This window comes from Capricornis sumatraensis, chromosome 5 (genome assembly GCF_032405125.1).
Source record: "Capricornis sumatraensis isolate serow.1 chromosome 5, serow.2, whole genome shotgun sequence".
Classification (NCBI taxonomy): Eukaryota; Metazoa; Chordata; class Mammalia; order Artiodactyla; family Bovidae; genus Capricornis; species Capricornis sumatraensis.
In genome coordinates, this window is record NC_091073.1 from 45,210,193 (window position 1) to 45,225,928 (window position 15,736).

At 33.7% G+C, this 15,736-nt stretch overlaps 1 protein-coding gene across 3 annotated transcripts in view; it reads right to left on the reverse strand.

Annotated features, from left to right (window-relative positions):
* Positions 1-1,812: 1,812 nt before the first annotated feature.
* The window catches only part of LOC138080338 (platelet glycoprotein 4-like), a 40,517-nt gene continuing 26,593 nt past the window's right edge, over positions 1,813-15,736 (reverse strand). For all 3 annotated transcript variants that reach the window (XM_068973329.1, XM_068973327.1, XM_068973328.1), the window contains 8 exons: positions 15,509-15,555; positions 11,787-11,856; positions 8,772-8,959; positions 7,653-7,771; positions 6,421-6,494; positions 5,796-5,850; positions 4,810-4,974; positions 1,813-2,413 (listed from right to left, as the gene is read on the reverse strand). In XM_068973329.1, coding sequence (XP_068829430.1) covers positions 4,810-4,974; positions 5,796-5,850; positions 6,421-6,494; positions 7,653-7,771; positions 8,772-8,959; positions 11,787-11,856; positions 15,509-15,555 — 718 coding nt within the window. In that variant the 3' untranslated portion in view covers positions 1,813-2,413. The remainder of the gene's footprint in view (positions 2,414-4,809; positions 4,975-5,795; positions 5,851-6,420; positions 6,495-7,652; positions 7,772-8,771; positions 8,960-11,786; positions 11,857-15,508; positions 15,556-15,736) is intronic.

The window sequence follows — 15,736 nt, forward strand, 5'->3', positions numbered from 1 at the left end:
CAAACAGGTAATCCCATTTGTATATGCAGAAATATGTAATAGACAGTGATTATTTAAGTGGAGTGGTTATTTAAAGTTGTAGATGGGCCTGAAGAGGCAGACAAAGAGAAAGCAGTCACAGTGTATCTGATATATTGAACTTCAACCTGAAACTCTGAACTGACCGTTGAAACACACCTGCAACAAACTCCAGCTCTAAATATGGTCAGTGTATAGTTCAGACGTTGATAATGGGTTATGATAGACAGATTAATACATGTGGAAAATTCCAAATGCAAATATCCAGCATTTTCACAAGAACAAATTTTCATGGATAACCAGCTTTCCTTATTACTACACCTTTTTCTCCTTTAAATTATACTACTTTTCCTGAAAACTGAAAGTCGTGTAGATTGTTCTCTTTCTTCACATTCTTTTCAGCGCACACCCATTTTAAGATGCTATAGATTCCTAACTTAGGTTAACTCCTTTGCACATGCTATTCGTTTTCAAACTTCAGTTTTGAACAACTATAGTTTAATAGAGATTAAGCATACTCTAGAATGCAAATATGCCACTTTACCAAATAGTACAGATTTTCTATGGAGTAAAGAATGAAGATTCATCCATGTGTACATTGACACTTTGCCTTGGTCAAACAAGTCACATGTTTAATACATTTTCAAAAATGCCACTCCCAACTCAGCACACGCACATTCACACAGAAACATACACACATCCAAATCCATTTTTCATGTAAAAAATCTATGTCTCATGTATTAAAGGAAGTATATTTTTTATTGGGTATTTTTCATGTATTTTGCTAATGTTTGAGTATGAGTTCTTGTTCCTTTTATAAATAATATATAGAGTTTAGAGAAAACATGGTGAGGAATGATAGAGTTTAGAATATGCATGTATTTACCTATAGACACATAAGTGAAAATCATTTTCCTGGTACCTACATACAATGGGATGCATTTCATATGAAAATTTAAAAATGAATTATTGATTGGTTATGTAGTTCTGCCATGAGGTAGATATGTAATTTTCATCCACTTCTTTTGAAGAGTTTCTACTTTACAGCATCCAGTCCTACTTAGTTTAAGAAGTAAAGTTTCCTTTGTATTTCTCTTAGACTAGAATGTCCACAAATATCCTAATGCAAAGAGAGTAGACTTTTAAGTATCTGAAGAGAATGTCTTGGTTCATACATTGGGAGGTTACTTTTTCCCTCCCAATTAAATGCAAGGACATTACATCAATATGTTTTGAGTATCTTCAGATTTTCAAAATATCATTCTGAATTGGTGGTATCTCAGTGTGAGGTTTTCAGGGTTTAGCCTGGCAGCTTACATGAGGAAACTAAATTATTCTGGATTTTATTATCCAAGCAAACTAGTTACTAACAGTTTATGCTATAAACCTGTGTTTAAAACACAGAGAAGAATGTGATCTATCTTCCTTTCTATGGGGAGCCTTTTTAGGAGGACTTGTGGTCTCAACCAGTAGTGAACCCCTGCTGAGGAAAGCAGGGTTTCCTACCAACATGTCATCTAATGAAAAGGAAAGATCCTTCATCATCTAGATTTTAAGTCCTGTGACTCTAAAGCATGGCCACGTATCTTTTTATTTCATTTTCCCCAAACTGGCTCAAAAATTAGCTAAGGAAAAATCTTGTTAAGGTTGAATTTAGAAATAATATTTCAGAAGGAAATAGAGAGTCATAAGAAATAAAAATTCAGATAGAATAATCAGATAGAAAACTAGAGTAAATGTTTTGTGACACAACAGGAATTGCACAAAGCGCAAGATTTTGCGAAATAGCATCTTTTAATGTTTGAAACCAGTCTTTCTGGGGTGACTATGAAAGCAAGAAATAGTACAACAAATAACTCTGAATGCACATTATGTGCTTGATGATCTTCCACCCCTTAATATCTGCATTATCATTTACCCCTCTTAGTAATAGCTCAGCATTCTGAAGTTTCCAAGCACAAGCTGTATGCAGCTGAGCAGAAAGATGAAAATTAGCTCAGATTTCCAGAAGAGCTGGGCTTTCCTGGTGGCTCAGCTGGTAAAGAATCCATCTGTAATGCAGGAGGCCTGGGTTCAATCCCTGGGTTGGGAAGATCCCATGGAGAAATAAAAATACTGGATTGTACCCAAGCCACATCTGTAGAAACTGAAATCCATTCCATTGTGAACATGTTGAATTTTAAAAGGTGCTTTTGTTGTTGTTCAAAGTATGGATTTTAATGACATTTTAATAATCCTTTGAAATGTGCTACTGCTCAGTGCAAAAAAAAAAGTGACACAAGTTATTCAACTATAAGGTATATTTTGCAAAAATAAAGTATATTAAATCTTCATTTTGTAGGTCGATATTAATAATGGTCCTGATGTAACTGGTGCACAAAGACTCATTTGCTTCCTGGAAAGGAAAAGAAAGGTAAGTTCTTACTGGAAAGCTGTGGAAAAATGAAACAGGTAATGTTTAAATTCTGTACTGAAAGTGTCATATTTTCTAGTGATTAGCCCAATTTCTCAAGCTGGAGAGAAAGATTCTGTGATGCACTTTATGGATAAAGCAATTATTTTCCCATTCCAGGGAACATGGAAGTTTCCTCCCCAGCTCTCAAGAGCTGCACACAGTCAGATAAGGAGGGTCACTCATTAAATCTGCTCTGCATGAGCATTTCCACTCCTTGCTGTCCCTTCAGACCCTCCTCCGTTTAGTGGTGTATGTACTGGTACTTTAGAAAAGACTGTTGGCTTGTTCTCTTTGTGATCCATTGAGTAAAACCACACCTTCACTCTACCATCTTTGCTTTATTCCCACTAGTACATCCATCTCCTTCTTTTTCAATTATCTATAAATCTTCCAAAAGGCATAATTATTGTGATATTCAAAACTGAGGCTTGTTTTAAGAAAATCTATTATCTGGGATTTTTCTAAATCTAGTAAATAAATTAATCTACATAAAAAATGTTCTTCTCTATCTGTAAAGAAAAAAAAAAGATACATCATTGTGTAAAAAGCAATAATTTTCCTTGTAACAATCAGATGTTGAGGCAAACCAGTATATTAATACATGTTGAGAAAGGAACTCTGGGAAGTTTTCAGTCTTTCGCCTTCATATAGCCAGGTACAAAACCATGATAACTGATGTTCAGGGCTCATTAAGCACTGATGAAATTGTTCATGTAGTTTCAGTAGAGAACAATATAGAAAAAAATTTACCACTATTGTACTTCATTTTGAAAAGCATGTTTTTCCACTTGAACAAACTTATTATATTTTAATTTTTCAGTGGATGATCTTTTTGTTTATTATATAAATTGGATTACTTTGTTTAATTATTATTAGACTGATGACAGGTCTTAAAGGTGATGCAATATATCCTTTATGTGTTACGATGTGAGTGTATTAGTTTAGCATTTTGAATACATTCTTATCAAATGGATTGTAGGCAGAATTGTCCTGTCTTCTTTTTAGTAAGTAGTGACAGAAATCAGAAAGAAAGATTGAGGTGCCTTCCTAGGCTCAAACTCAAAATCTCATAATAAAAAAAAAAATTGGTCCAAATTTTCCATTTAATTTTTCTTGACATTCACTTTGACTGATATCACACTTTGAAAAATGGACAATTTTGCTGTTTAAATTTATGACTTTCTGAAATGACTCCATAATTTACAATGGATGCTAATGAATCCTTGCTTATTGGAAACTCATAAAATATTATTAGGGAATAGCTGTGATAATTCGTGTAAAATCATTACCATGACTTTGGCACATACTAAAAGCTCAGTAATTATCAATAGCAGCTCCAGAATTTGTACATAAGACAACTTAAAATCTGCACTTGGACTGGAAGCATATAGCAACAAGACTTGTTTTAAGTTATGGTTTTTCATAGCAAGTAAATTGCTTTTACTTTGATTGTATATATTTTTTGATGTTCCTGGAAAGATGGTGGATAGAAACTATGGGTCACACCTATGCCATGTATGATTATTAAAGAAAGGCTTAGGGAAGATACACTCAGGCATTCATTCCTCTGTGTATAAGAGGGCATGTGCCTAAAGCACATCTAAAGCACAGAGGCTTAAAACACCTCTATAGTTTTTGCCAAAACTCAAATCTGTCTGTATTTATCTGATTTTTCCTGTAAGTTTTGAGTAACATTATTTTGTTACAAACATTGTTTGTCTTCTGTTTTCTTGTACTTTTATATTCAATTTAAGCTCATGTATTGTAATCATTCATTAGGGCTCCACATTACACATTTGTGGTGCACATTGTGATTTTGGATAGCATGTATATATGCAACAATCCTGTTCATATTAATACACTATTTTCATTTTAAAGTGGCATATTTTATCTCTATCATTTATTGTTTTCATTTGTCATTAATTTTTAGCTTATTTACTTTTCCTTTTTATTTTCTCTTCCCTTGTAAATTCCAGTCTCCCCAAATATCCACCATCTTCAATTTTACATAAATTTCCTTAGTGACCTGTTAATTAGCTGTAATTTTAATATAATTAACTAGCTAGAAATAAGAAGTACATATATAGCTTTTGTGCAATATTCTTTGTTACACATCGTGTGACAATTTCCTGTTTTAGCCCATTCCTCCCGGATTCATTGATGTTTTAATTTTCATTAAGCTTCAAAACTTCAAGGATGTATCAGAAATGATAGTTGGCCAGACATGTGCAGAAATATTTACAGCCTAACTTGTAACCCCTTTTTGATGATATAGCAAGTAATATATAAATGAATGTTACTAAAGCCATATATATATTGTTATATATTTTACTTACTTATTTTGCATTCTTCAGTCTACATGAACAGTATGATATTGTAAAAGCAATAAATATCACTGCACCAACACTCATTAAGATCATTTCTATCAGGGCAAGGAGATTTATTTTTCCAGTCACTTGATTTCTGAACATTTCTGCCTTCTCATCACCAATAGTGGCAGTCTGCAATCAAGATAACTATTAGCATTATTTCATTTCATTAGCTTAACAAGTTACTCAAAACTCTCCACTTTTGTATCAATCCTTTATGAAAACACTGTGTTAGTTATCTTCATAAGAAAAGCCAATGAAAGTCCTTTTGTATATCAAAGAAGGCAATAAATGTCAAGGTTGAATATTTAGAGAGAAATACAATTTTCCTCCCTTGAACATGTTATATGCACTGACTTTATTGATCTATACAACAGTCTCATGGAAATATCTTTAAGTTTTCCAAAGGATGTTTCCTAGTGACAGAGGGAAATGGCAAAGGTCGATAGTTTCTTTCCTCTAAAGATTTCTGCAGTGCTTTTCCTAATTCTGTGGTTAATGGACTCCATGATTTGTACTAAAAATATCTTGTCAGGTACTTGGATAGACTGCTGACATCTATTCTTACTTGCTCATTATAAGCTTGACTTGCTTTTATTAGCACTATAATATTCACAGTGAATTCTTGGAGTTACATATATCCATGCCTCTTTCTTAGCACAAGCAGTATGATAAGAAAAATGTTTTCTAGTCGTATTATGAAAATAATCTAAAATTTTAGGAAGTACTTCATCTTCCAGAAATAAAAGCACTGGAAACTAATGTAAACTTTGATATTTCTGTGTAACTTGGTTCTCTGAAAATATTTATATATTTAATAATATATAAACTCGCTCATATAAGTAATGGAACATATACAACTTCAAATTCTATACATGTATATTCTATTTTCAAACTTTGAGAGCTTTTTCTATGTTTATCATTTTTGGTGACTAACAGATAAAAATACTAACCTCATTAAGCCAAAGAATAGGCACCAAATAGTTCTGCTTCAGACCCTTTAATGCTCTGTAATAAACATTGAAAATAACTATGAAAATATATACTAAAATAATACAAATATTTAATACAAATGTTAGTAACTGCTAGTGTAAATAAGTGTTCAGAAATTTCTGAACATTTTAAAAAATTCTAAAAAATTACAAATTCCTGTTTCTTATTCCCTGTAATGAATCATTTAAATTTTAATATGTCTGTTTCTCAGACATCTTTCATTCTTATAAATCTTTCTAATACAGATTTCTAACTAGATTGACTTTTTGTAAGTATATATTTTCCCTTTTGATAATTTATACCCAGTAAACTTGAATTTTAAAAACAATTGTTATGGAAGTATTTGGACAACTAGCAAAATGAGCAGTGTCACCAAGTGCTAATACCAGAATATGTATAAATCCCATTTCAATAGGTACTAGATATAATTCTAAATTACAAAGTTATAAGCATTTAGTAATTATTTCATGATATTAAGCCAAAGAGAAGTTTTAATTTTGTACTATTTCTGCTTAATTTCATACATATATTCACTTTCTGACAAGAAAATACTAAAAATTTAATGAACCTGTTTAAGAGACTCACACAATATTTTTTGCTGGCTTAACTAGTATATTGATCTGCAGCCGTTGTGCAAATTGTAGAGTGAATCCAGTTATCTAAAAAGAGAGAAACTAAAAGAATCACCAACTTCTTTTAAATAATTCACTTACAATAGCCAAAACTTATTGTTATAGAAATTAAGGGGAAACTGTAGTACTTAAAACTTATGAAATTAATTAATTAATTGAACATATTAAATATTATGTACATAAAACTTCATAATTACATTTTATGTGTATATGCACGAGTGTATACACACATGTGTATATATGCACACACACAATTTCTTTGCTCAAACTGCTATCAAGGTTTTCGTTAGATCTGTGATATTTATGTGATTGGTTTTGGGAAATCAACAATATTAGTGAACTCATATAGTCAGTTTAAATCCTGAACTATATATGGTCAAAAATATATTCAGTCAGAACCTGTGTATCATCAGTATAATTACAGCATTACTTCTAGTATTATTTAAAATGAAATGTGGCTACTAAAATTCTGGCATGCCATTTAACTTTTGAAAAGAATATTTGAAATAAATTAAAAGTTGAAACTGTTACAGTACAGGAAACCTAATAGATTTTTCTAGATGCTATGTATATCTTGCTTTAAATGCACATATACCCATAAAATCTTTCAGTTCCTTGCAATCTACAGTGTCCCCTCATATAAGCAATATTCACAGTTAAGTATAAAATGAGAATAAGATTGTAATTTATACTAAATTGTTTTAATTCAATTATAATAATAACATCATTTCTATTCATGAATTATGAACAATTAAAAATGCTTATAAAATTTTATATGTTGAAAAAGTAAAATAGAGTTACTTTGGCATTTCATAAGCAACAATAGGAAGATAGCCAACATTATTTTCCTTGAAGTAAAAGTAAGTAAATATACACACATCACTCTATGTAGACTAGATAACCAACAAGAGTCTACTATATACCACGGGGAACTACACTCAGTATTTTTTAATAAGGGAAAAGAATCTGAAATATATATATATATATATAAATATGACTAAACCACTTTGCTATACACCTGCAATTATATGGCATTGTAAATCAACTATAATTCACTAAAAAAATTAATTTATCTATATTGTGATATAATAAATATCATAAATATGATTAACAGAAAGAAGAAAATTTAATTTTTCTTTCAGTAAAATGTACTAAACCAATCAGATCAATAATATATTTGCTTACAGGTTCAACATCTAAGTATGTGCTATGTTCCTCTTCATTTGGACTTAAGCCTTCAATAGGTTCTGCAATTTCAGGACTTGCATGTAGAAAATGAGGAAGTGAAATGTACACAGGTCTTCCTGAAAACAGTGTTTAAGAAACATTTGGGATAAATTATTTTCCTCATTTCATATAGCACGCAGAAAAGATTTCCTTGAAAATAAAGCTTTTTAACTTAAAAAAATAGAAAAAGAAACATAGGGTTGCTTTGAATAGAAATTGAGGGATAAGGGTGAGGGAAAAGTATTACATCTGATCACTTTTGATCAGAAATAAAACATAAACTTCAGTTGTTTATCCCTTCAGTGTTTATTTTCAATATATAAAGCTTAGCTACTGAACACATAGTTATTAATACAACCATATACCTTCATGTTTCAGGCAGTAATATGTCTCTGAGAATTTATTTAAGAGGCTTTTCTTTCTTTATTATCACCTACTAGGCTTTTCTTTCTTTATTCTCACCTACTCCAACATGAAGATGAGCAAAATGAGAGAGACTCCCAATTTATTGATTGAATCAACTTTTGTTTCAGAGACATCTTGAAATATGCTTACTTTTATTTACCATTTCCTAGCATAAAAAAGTTAGAAAAATGTCAGACAGATAAGTTGGGATGCTCAGAGTATTCTGAGAATTATTTTCATTTTGCTCTATATCTAAAAGGAGCAGAGATTCTGTACAGAAAAGGGAACTGTCAAAAATGAAAAGCTGCCTAATGAATGGGAGAAAATATTTGCAAAACACATGATTAACATCCAAAATATACAAGGAATGCACACAACTGAAAAAATAACGCAATTAAAAAATGAGCAGAGGACCTAAAGAGACATTTTCTAAAGTAGCTCAGGGAAATATCAGTGTGGTTTTATCTAAATGAAATTTTGCAACACGGAAACAACTGGGGCCTTGAAAGTGGGACAAAAATGAAAAAAAAAATCCTACTATTACCCTTACTTTCTGCCCTTACTGCTTTCTCACTTTAGATTTCTTGTAGAAAAGGAATCCTGAGTGAAGTTTACATTTTAAAGAATATTGCAGATTAGGCCATGAATTGTGACATGAGAACTTTTGCATACCTTCTTTGCATTTGCTAATATCTAGCACACCATATAAGGTGCAATCCTTGGAGATAATTTTTTCTGTGCAGAAACAATGGTTGTCTGGATTTTGAAGTGGAGATGCAAAAACTCTGGATGGAAGAACAAATCTATACACAGGGATTCCTTTTAGATTAATTTCGGCTCCAAACACAGCGTAAAATGACCTAAACACAGATAAGAAAGAGCTTCATTTGGGGAACCTCAACTTCATTCTGGAGATTTTTTTTTTTTTTTAATTTGTATTATTGCTTTAAATTAGAAAATCTCGATATAATCTTGTTAGAATTCTTGCTTAATTCCCTAGAAAAAAAAGTTCTTGTAATCCTCTGTCCATGGAATTCTTTCAGGCAAGAATACTGTAGTGGGTAGCTATTCCTTTCTCCAGGGCATCTTCCCAACTCAGGGATCGAACCCAAGTCTCCTGCATTGCAGGCAGATTCTTTACTGTCTGAGCCACCAGGGAAGCCCATTTTATGACACACCAGGGCTCAATACCTCCCTGAGTATGAACTATTTTTACCTTTGTTTTCAAGTGAAGTGAAGTCGCTCAGTCATGTCCGACTCTTTGCAACCCCATGGACTATATCCTACCAGGCTCCTCTGTCCATGGAATTTTCCAGGCAAGAGTACTGGAGTGGGTTGCCATTTCCTTCTCCAGTTTGTTTTCAAACTCTTCTGAAAATAATTTTTGTTTCAAAATTACTATGGAGTAGTTATATTGAAGGCATTTTCAGAGCTACTTTCTTATATAGATTAAATATTTATGTGACTGGACTTCCCTTGTGGCTCAGGTGGTAAAATATCTGCCTGCAGTACAGGAGACCTGGGTTTGATCTCTGGGTTGGGAAGATCCCCTGGAGGAGGAAATGGCAATCCACTCCAGTATGCTTGCCTGAAGAATTCCCTGGACAGAGGGCTACAATCCATGAGGTTGCAAAAGAGTTTCACATTCTTTTTCAGATTCTTTTCCATTATAGGTTATTACAAGGTATGGAGTCTAGTTCCTGTGTTACACTAGGACCTTGTTGCTTATTTTATATAGAGTAGTATGTCTATGTCAATTCCAGACTCCTAGTTTATCCCTCTTCCACTTTCGCCTTTGGCAACTGTCAGTTGATGTTCTGTGTCTGTGAAACTGTTTCTGTTTTGTAAATGAGTTTATTTGTACCATTTTTTAAGATTCCACAAACAAGTGATATCATATGATATTTGTCTTTCTCTGACTTACTTCACTTAATATGGTAATCAGTAGATTCATCCATGTTGCTGTAGATGGCATTATTTCATTCTTTTTATGTCTTGAATAATGGTCCCTTGTATATATACACCAGGTCTTTATCCATTCAGCTGTTAATGGGCATTTAGGTTGCTTGCATATCTTGCCTGTTATAAATAGTGCTGCTAAGAGACTGGGGTGCATATACCTTTTCTAATTAGAGTTTTTGTCTTTTCTGGGTATATGTTCAGGAGTAAGATTGCTGGCAACTCTATTTATATTTTTTAAGGAACCTCCATTCTGTTTTCCAAAACTACTGCACCAGTTTACATTCTCATCAACAGTATAGAAGGGTTCCTTTTCCTCCACATCCTCTCTAGAATTTATTTGTAGCTGCTTTGATGATGGTTATTCTGACTGGTGTGAAGTGATACCTCACTGCAGTTTTGATTTGCATTTCTCTGCTAACTAGCAATGTTGAACATTTTTTTCACATGCCTATTAGTCATCTGTATGTCTTCTTTGGAGAAATGTCTATTTAGGGTCTTCGGCCCATTTTTTGATTGGGTTGTTGTTGTTTTGATATTGAGCTGTGTCAGCTGTTTGTATCTCTTGGAGACTAAACCCTTTTGAGTTTGATTGTGAATAATTTTTCCCAGGCTGTAAGTCCTTTTTAGATTTTGTTTGTGGTTTCCTTTGCTATGCAAAAGCTTCTGAGTTTTATTAGGTCTTATTTGTTTGTTTTTGCTTTTACTTCTATTGCGCTGGCACACTAACCTAAGAAAACATTGCTGCTATTTATGTCAGAGAATACTTTGCCTAGGTCCTTTTCTAGGAGTTTTACGGTGTTGTTTCTTATAACTAGGTTTTTAGGCCATTTTGCATTTATTTTTGTGTATATTGTGTGAGTGTATTCTAGTTACTTTGTTTTAGACTTTTCTGATTTTTGAGGGAGACCTGTATTGCTATAAACATCCCTCTTATGACTGCAGTTGCTGCATCTCATAGACTTTGTTTGGTTATATTTTCATTGTCATTAGTCTCAAGGTATTTTTAATCTCCTCTGATTTCATCATAGATTTTTTTTCTTTCTTAGTAGCATGTTGTTTAGTCTCCATGTAATCATTTTTTCTCATTTCTCTTTTTGTGGTTGATTTCTAGTTTCATGCCATTGTGGTCATAAAAGATGCTTAAAGTAATTTCTAAGCATCTTAGAAATTGTTACATTTTTTGGAGGTTATTATATGTCTTAGTTTATGGTCTACCCTTTAGAATGTTCCATGTGCACTTGAAATGAATACACATTAGTCTGGTTATCTTAGGATGTAATGTTCTAAAAATATCAATTAAGTCTAATTGCTCTGTTGCGTCATTTAGTATCTCTGTTGCCTTATTGATTTTCTGTAAGAACAATCTGTTCCTTGATGTCTGTGAGGATGCTGTGAACACACTGAGAATGAGGCTGCTATGGTGGGGCCATGCCCTACCATTTTACTAGTTTAGCAAAAGAAAGAGAATGTCTTGCTTAGAAATGAAAAAGAAGAAAATGATTTGCATTATGCAAAATATTCTTCTATAACTTTCAATTTTTTAAAAAGCTTATTAACATATTATGAATTCTATATTTATTTTTAATACATCAAGAAAAAACTTCCTAGAGAATATATTTTATTTTTCTCAAATACTATGATTATTAAGTATGAACTTCTGGGTCTGTGTTTTGTCACTTGGTGAAAGAATTCTGACTTACAGAACTATATCAGTGACTGTCTTACCTGCAAATGTCAGCGGAAAAGAATTGTAGTAGCTGATTCTTCTCAATGAAAGGTGGAAATGTGGCTCCGTCTATTTAGAAATCAAGCCAATGGCAAGGGATTAGGTGGAGTATGTGTCCTAGAAAAATCTAGAAATCTTGATTTTAGCTTGGTTAAGAGAAATATGCAAACTGTACATATAACATTGATATTCTCCAGTAGCCACATTTAAAAAATAAAACAAGTATCAGGTATATTTTATATCACCCACCATATCCAAAATATAATTTAAACATGTAATCAACATAATAATTAACAAAACTCTAGATCTAATATTTACTTACAGCCTATCTCTATTTGTTCTGGCTGCTTAAGTGTAAATATGGCTAGTAGCTACCATATTCAACAAGTCTATATACTATACACATTCACTGGTATCCATTCATGTTAACTTTTTCTATCCCTTAAAAATAAAGTTTAAAATGTGTACAATGGCTTAACCACAGGTTGTTAAAACTTTGATTGTGTTTACTTTTTGAAATCCCTACCATATATGTAAAGTAGCACTTTTCTTACCTTGAGGTTCATTTGGAACTCCTGTTTGGTAAATGTTCTTCTTACTTTAAATAGTGATTCATTCATCTGCCCTAACAGCAGATTAATATTTTTAAGTCATTTATTTAATTCTCTCACTAAATAGAATTTCCTGAATATGTCAGGGGGAGCACACATGAAACTAAAAAGGACATTTGTTGAGTTTATTGAATCTCTGCTATGGTTATGAGGGCTTCCCAGGTGGCTCAGTGGTAACGAATCTGTCTGCCAACCAAGATATGTGGATCCGATCCCTAGGTTAGGAAGACCCCGTGGAGAAGGAAATGGTAACCCACTCCAGTATTCTTGCCTGGGAAATCCCATGGACAGAGGAGCCTGGCAGGCTATAGTTCATAGGATTGCAAAGAGTCGGATACAACTTAGCAAGTGAACACTATAGTTATAATCCATGGCATACAGTGGATATAAGAAGAAATAGCTAGACAGTTCCTCCATTTACTCCACAAATGAATATCACCAAAATGAGCCACCACTGAATGTGTTTGTTCAAAACAGTAAAACCTATCCTTCAATTATGAATACATGCTCTTTTTTGGTAGCTGCACTAACCTTGTGATCTTATTACATTACACTTCCACTCCTGTGATAAGTGAAATGCAACAGATGATCACAGTGAATTAGATCATGATATTGAGAGTATGGAATATTAAAAATTAGCTTAAATTCCCAAGATTGTTCCTGAATGGGCATTGTCTATGACTGCCTTCCCAACACCTTAGTCATAAAAGAAAAGAATGCATTGAAAATCTGTAAAAAACAATCATGAAATATCATTGAAGATTATGTCATAGAGACCAGCAATTACAGTGGGTCATGATCATAAGATAACTGATGTTAGCCAGGCTCTCTTTCTTTAGTACATTCAAATGTAAATCAATATTATCAGTTTATACCTCTTTAAGTTTGTTGAAGAAGGTAGAGGAAGTACTTCAAAATCATGATTAAAACTCCTTAGAGCCTTTTCATTTCATTAGTCTCTTTTCCTAGTGCAGTAACCAAGAATCTCTCTCACAGGGTTTCATCAGAGACCCTGGCCTGTCTAATCAACCTTTGCTCCTAGTTAATTTTACTGCTATTTTCTTCTTTCTTTTAACTTTGTGCCTGATGCTCATGTATTTATGTTATTATCATTAATAAGTCCACTTCCCTGGTGGCTCAGATGGTAAAGCGTCTGTCTACAATGCAGGAGACCCGGGTTCGATCCCTGGGTTGGGAAGATTCCCTGGAGAAGGAAATGGCAATCCACTCCAGGGCTATTGCCTGGAAAATCCCATGGACAGAGGAGCCTGGTAGGCTACAGCCCATGGGGTCGCAAAGAGTCAGACATGACTGAGTGACTTCACTTCACTTCACTTCCACCTGCTTTTTAAAAAAATATCTTTGTTTCTTAGTTTTGGACAAAACAATGTTTAATTTTTTCTTAAACCCATAAAGACCCCTTTACTATTTAGGAGAAGCACAGTATATTTCAGCTTCCCAGGTGGCTCAGTGGTAAAGAGTCTGCCTGCAGTCCAGGAGACACAAGTTTGATCCCAGGGTCGGGAAGATCCCCTGCAGAAGGAAATGGTAGCCCACTCCAGCATTCTAGCCTGGGAAATCCCATGGACAGGGGAACCTGGAGGGCTACAGTCCATGGGGTTGCAAGAGAGTCAGATAGAACTTAGTGACTAAACAACAGTATATTTCTGTCTCTATCTGAGGGTACAGTATGAAGTTTATGCTTATGAAATTACTAGAGTTAGTGGTATTGGTACATGACAATTTATTGGCAGAAAGAGCTACTTAGAAAAGAATTTCTTCATACACTTCATGACTCAAAGTGCACTACAAAGCAAAGTTAACAATGGTTTTGCTGGTTTTTTTCTACGAGTGTTAAAAATTAAGTAAAGTAGAAAATTAAGTAAACATGCAAAACTCATCAGCACATTTGCAAAAGTAAACATTTCCTATGTTTGCTTTTTATTCCCTACCTTTATCTAACTTTGTATTTAACATTTTTCATCTCTATAATATTACTTTCCTATAAAGTATTACCTAATTGACTTTATAAACATTATACTGTTCTTCAGGGCTTCCCTAATAGCTCAGTTGGTAAAGAATCCGCCTGCAATGCAGGAGACCCCGGTTCGATACTTGGGTTGGGAAAATCCCCCAGAGAAGGGATAGGCTACCCACTGAAGTAGTCTTGGGCTTTCCTGGTGAGTCAGCTGGCAACTCCACTGGGAGTTGTTGGTGGACAGGGAGGCCTGGCATGCTGTGATTCATGGGGTAGCAGAGTCGGACATGACTGAGCGACTGAACTGAACTGAACCATACTCTAAATCTAAGTGCATAGTACTTTTTCCTAACTCTAATTCAGAATGTTCATTTTTGCATACATTTCTCATTGTTAGGTTACCAGTAACCTTGTTTTTGTTGCTGTTGTTCTTTTCTCTCTCTTTCTGACCATCTTATTCAAAATAGAGCTCTGCTGGAAAGTTCACTGATTCTACTTCAGCTTGAAGTCTTTGGAGGCATAACTTACCTGTTTTAATTATGTTGATATTTTAATTCTTTCAGGTTTAAGTGATTATCTATACAGTATTTACAAAGGTGTAATCACTACTCTAAACCTCTCTAATGTTTTATTCTGTGGTCAGGAAGGAGTTCATTACGCGTACAAAACAAACATTTCCCTGGAAGGCAGTAAAGGCTCATCCTGATGGCTAATTTTGAGAAATTTCATCACATTACACATACATTTTCTAAGCCTACATAAAAATAGAGACTCTGAATTACGTTGTAGGGATACAGAGATATGTAAATGCATACCCTCAACTCCAAGAACATTGTAAATATGGAAGTGGATTTTGGAGAAATAGCGGTTGGTTTCACTGTGATTATTACCATAAACCATATGCTCTTTTGGGCTTCCCTGATGGCACAGACGGTAAAGAATCTGCCTGCGATGTAGGCGACCTGGATTCAATCTCTGGGTCAAGGATATCCCCTGTAGAAGGGAATGGTTACCCATTCCAGTATTCTTGCCTGGAAAATTCTTTGGACACAGGCTGCAGTCCATGGGGTTGCAAAGAGTTGGACTGGGCTAAGTGATTAACACTTTCTTTTTCACTTGCATATGCTCTTACCTGTACCATTAATCATTCCACAATAACTTGGCCAATAGGAGAGATGCCTTAGGAATAAAAAGGAAATAAGAAAATGATCATTTGAAGAGCACCTTTCTCACATCACTTTTTCTATTATTATGATTCAGTAAGTCTGCTAAAATAATAACTATTGATTAGCCTATATGTGACAGAGAAAGAGAAGCAGATATTGGATCAATGGAGATTAGAAACATGGATAATCAATTT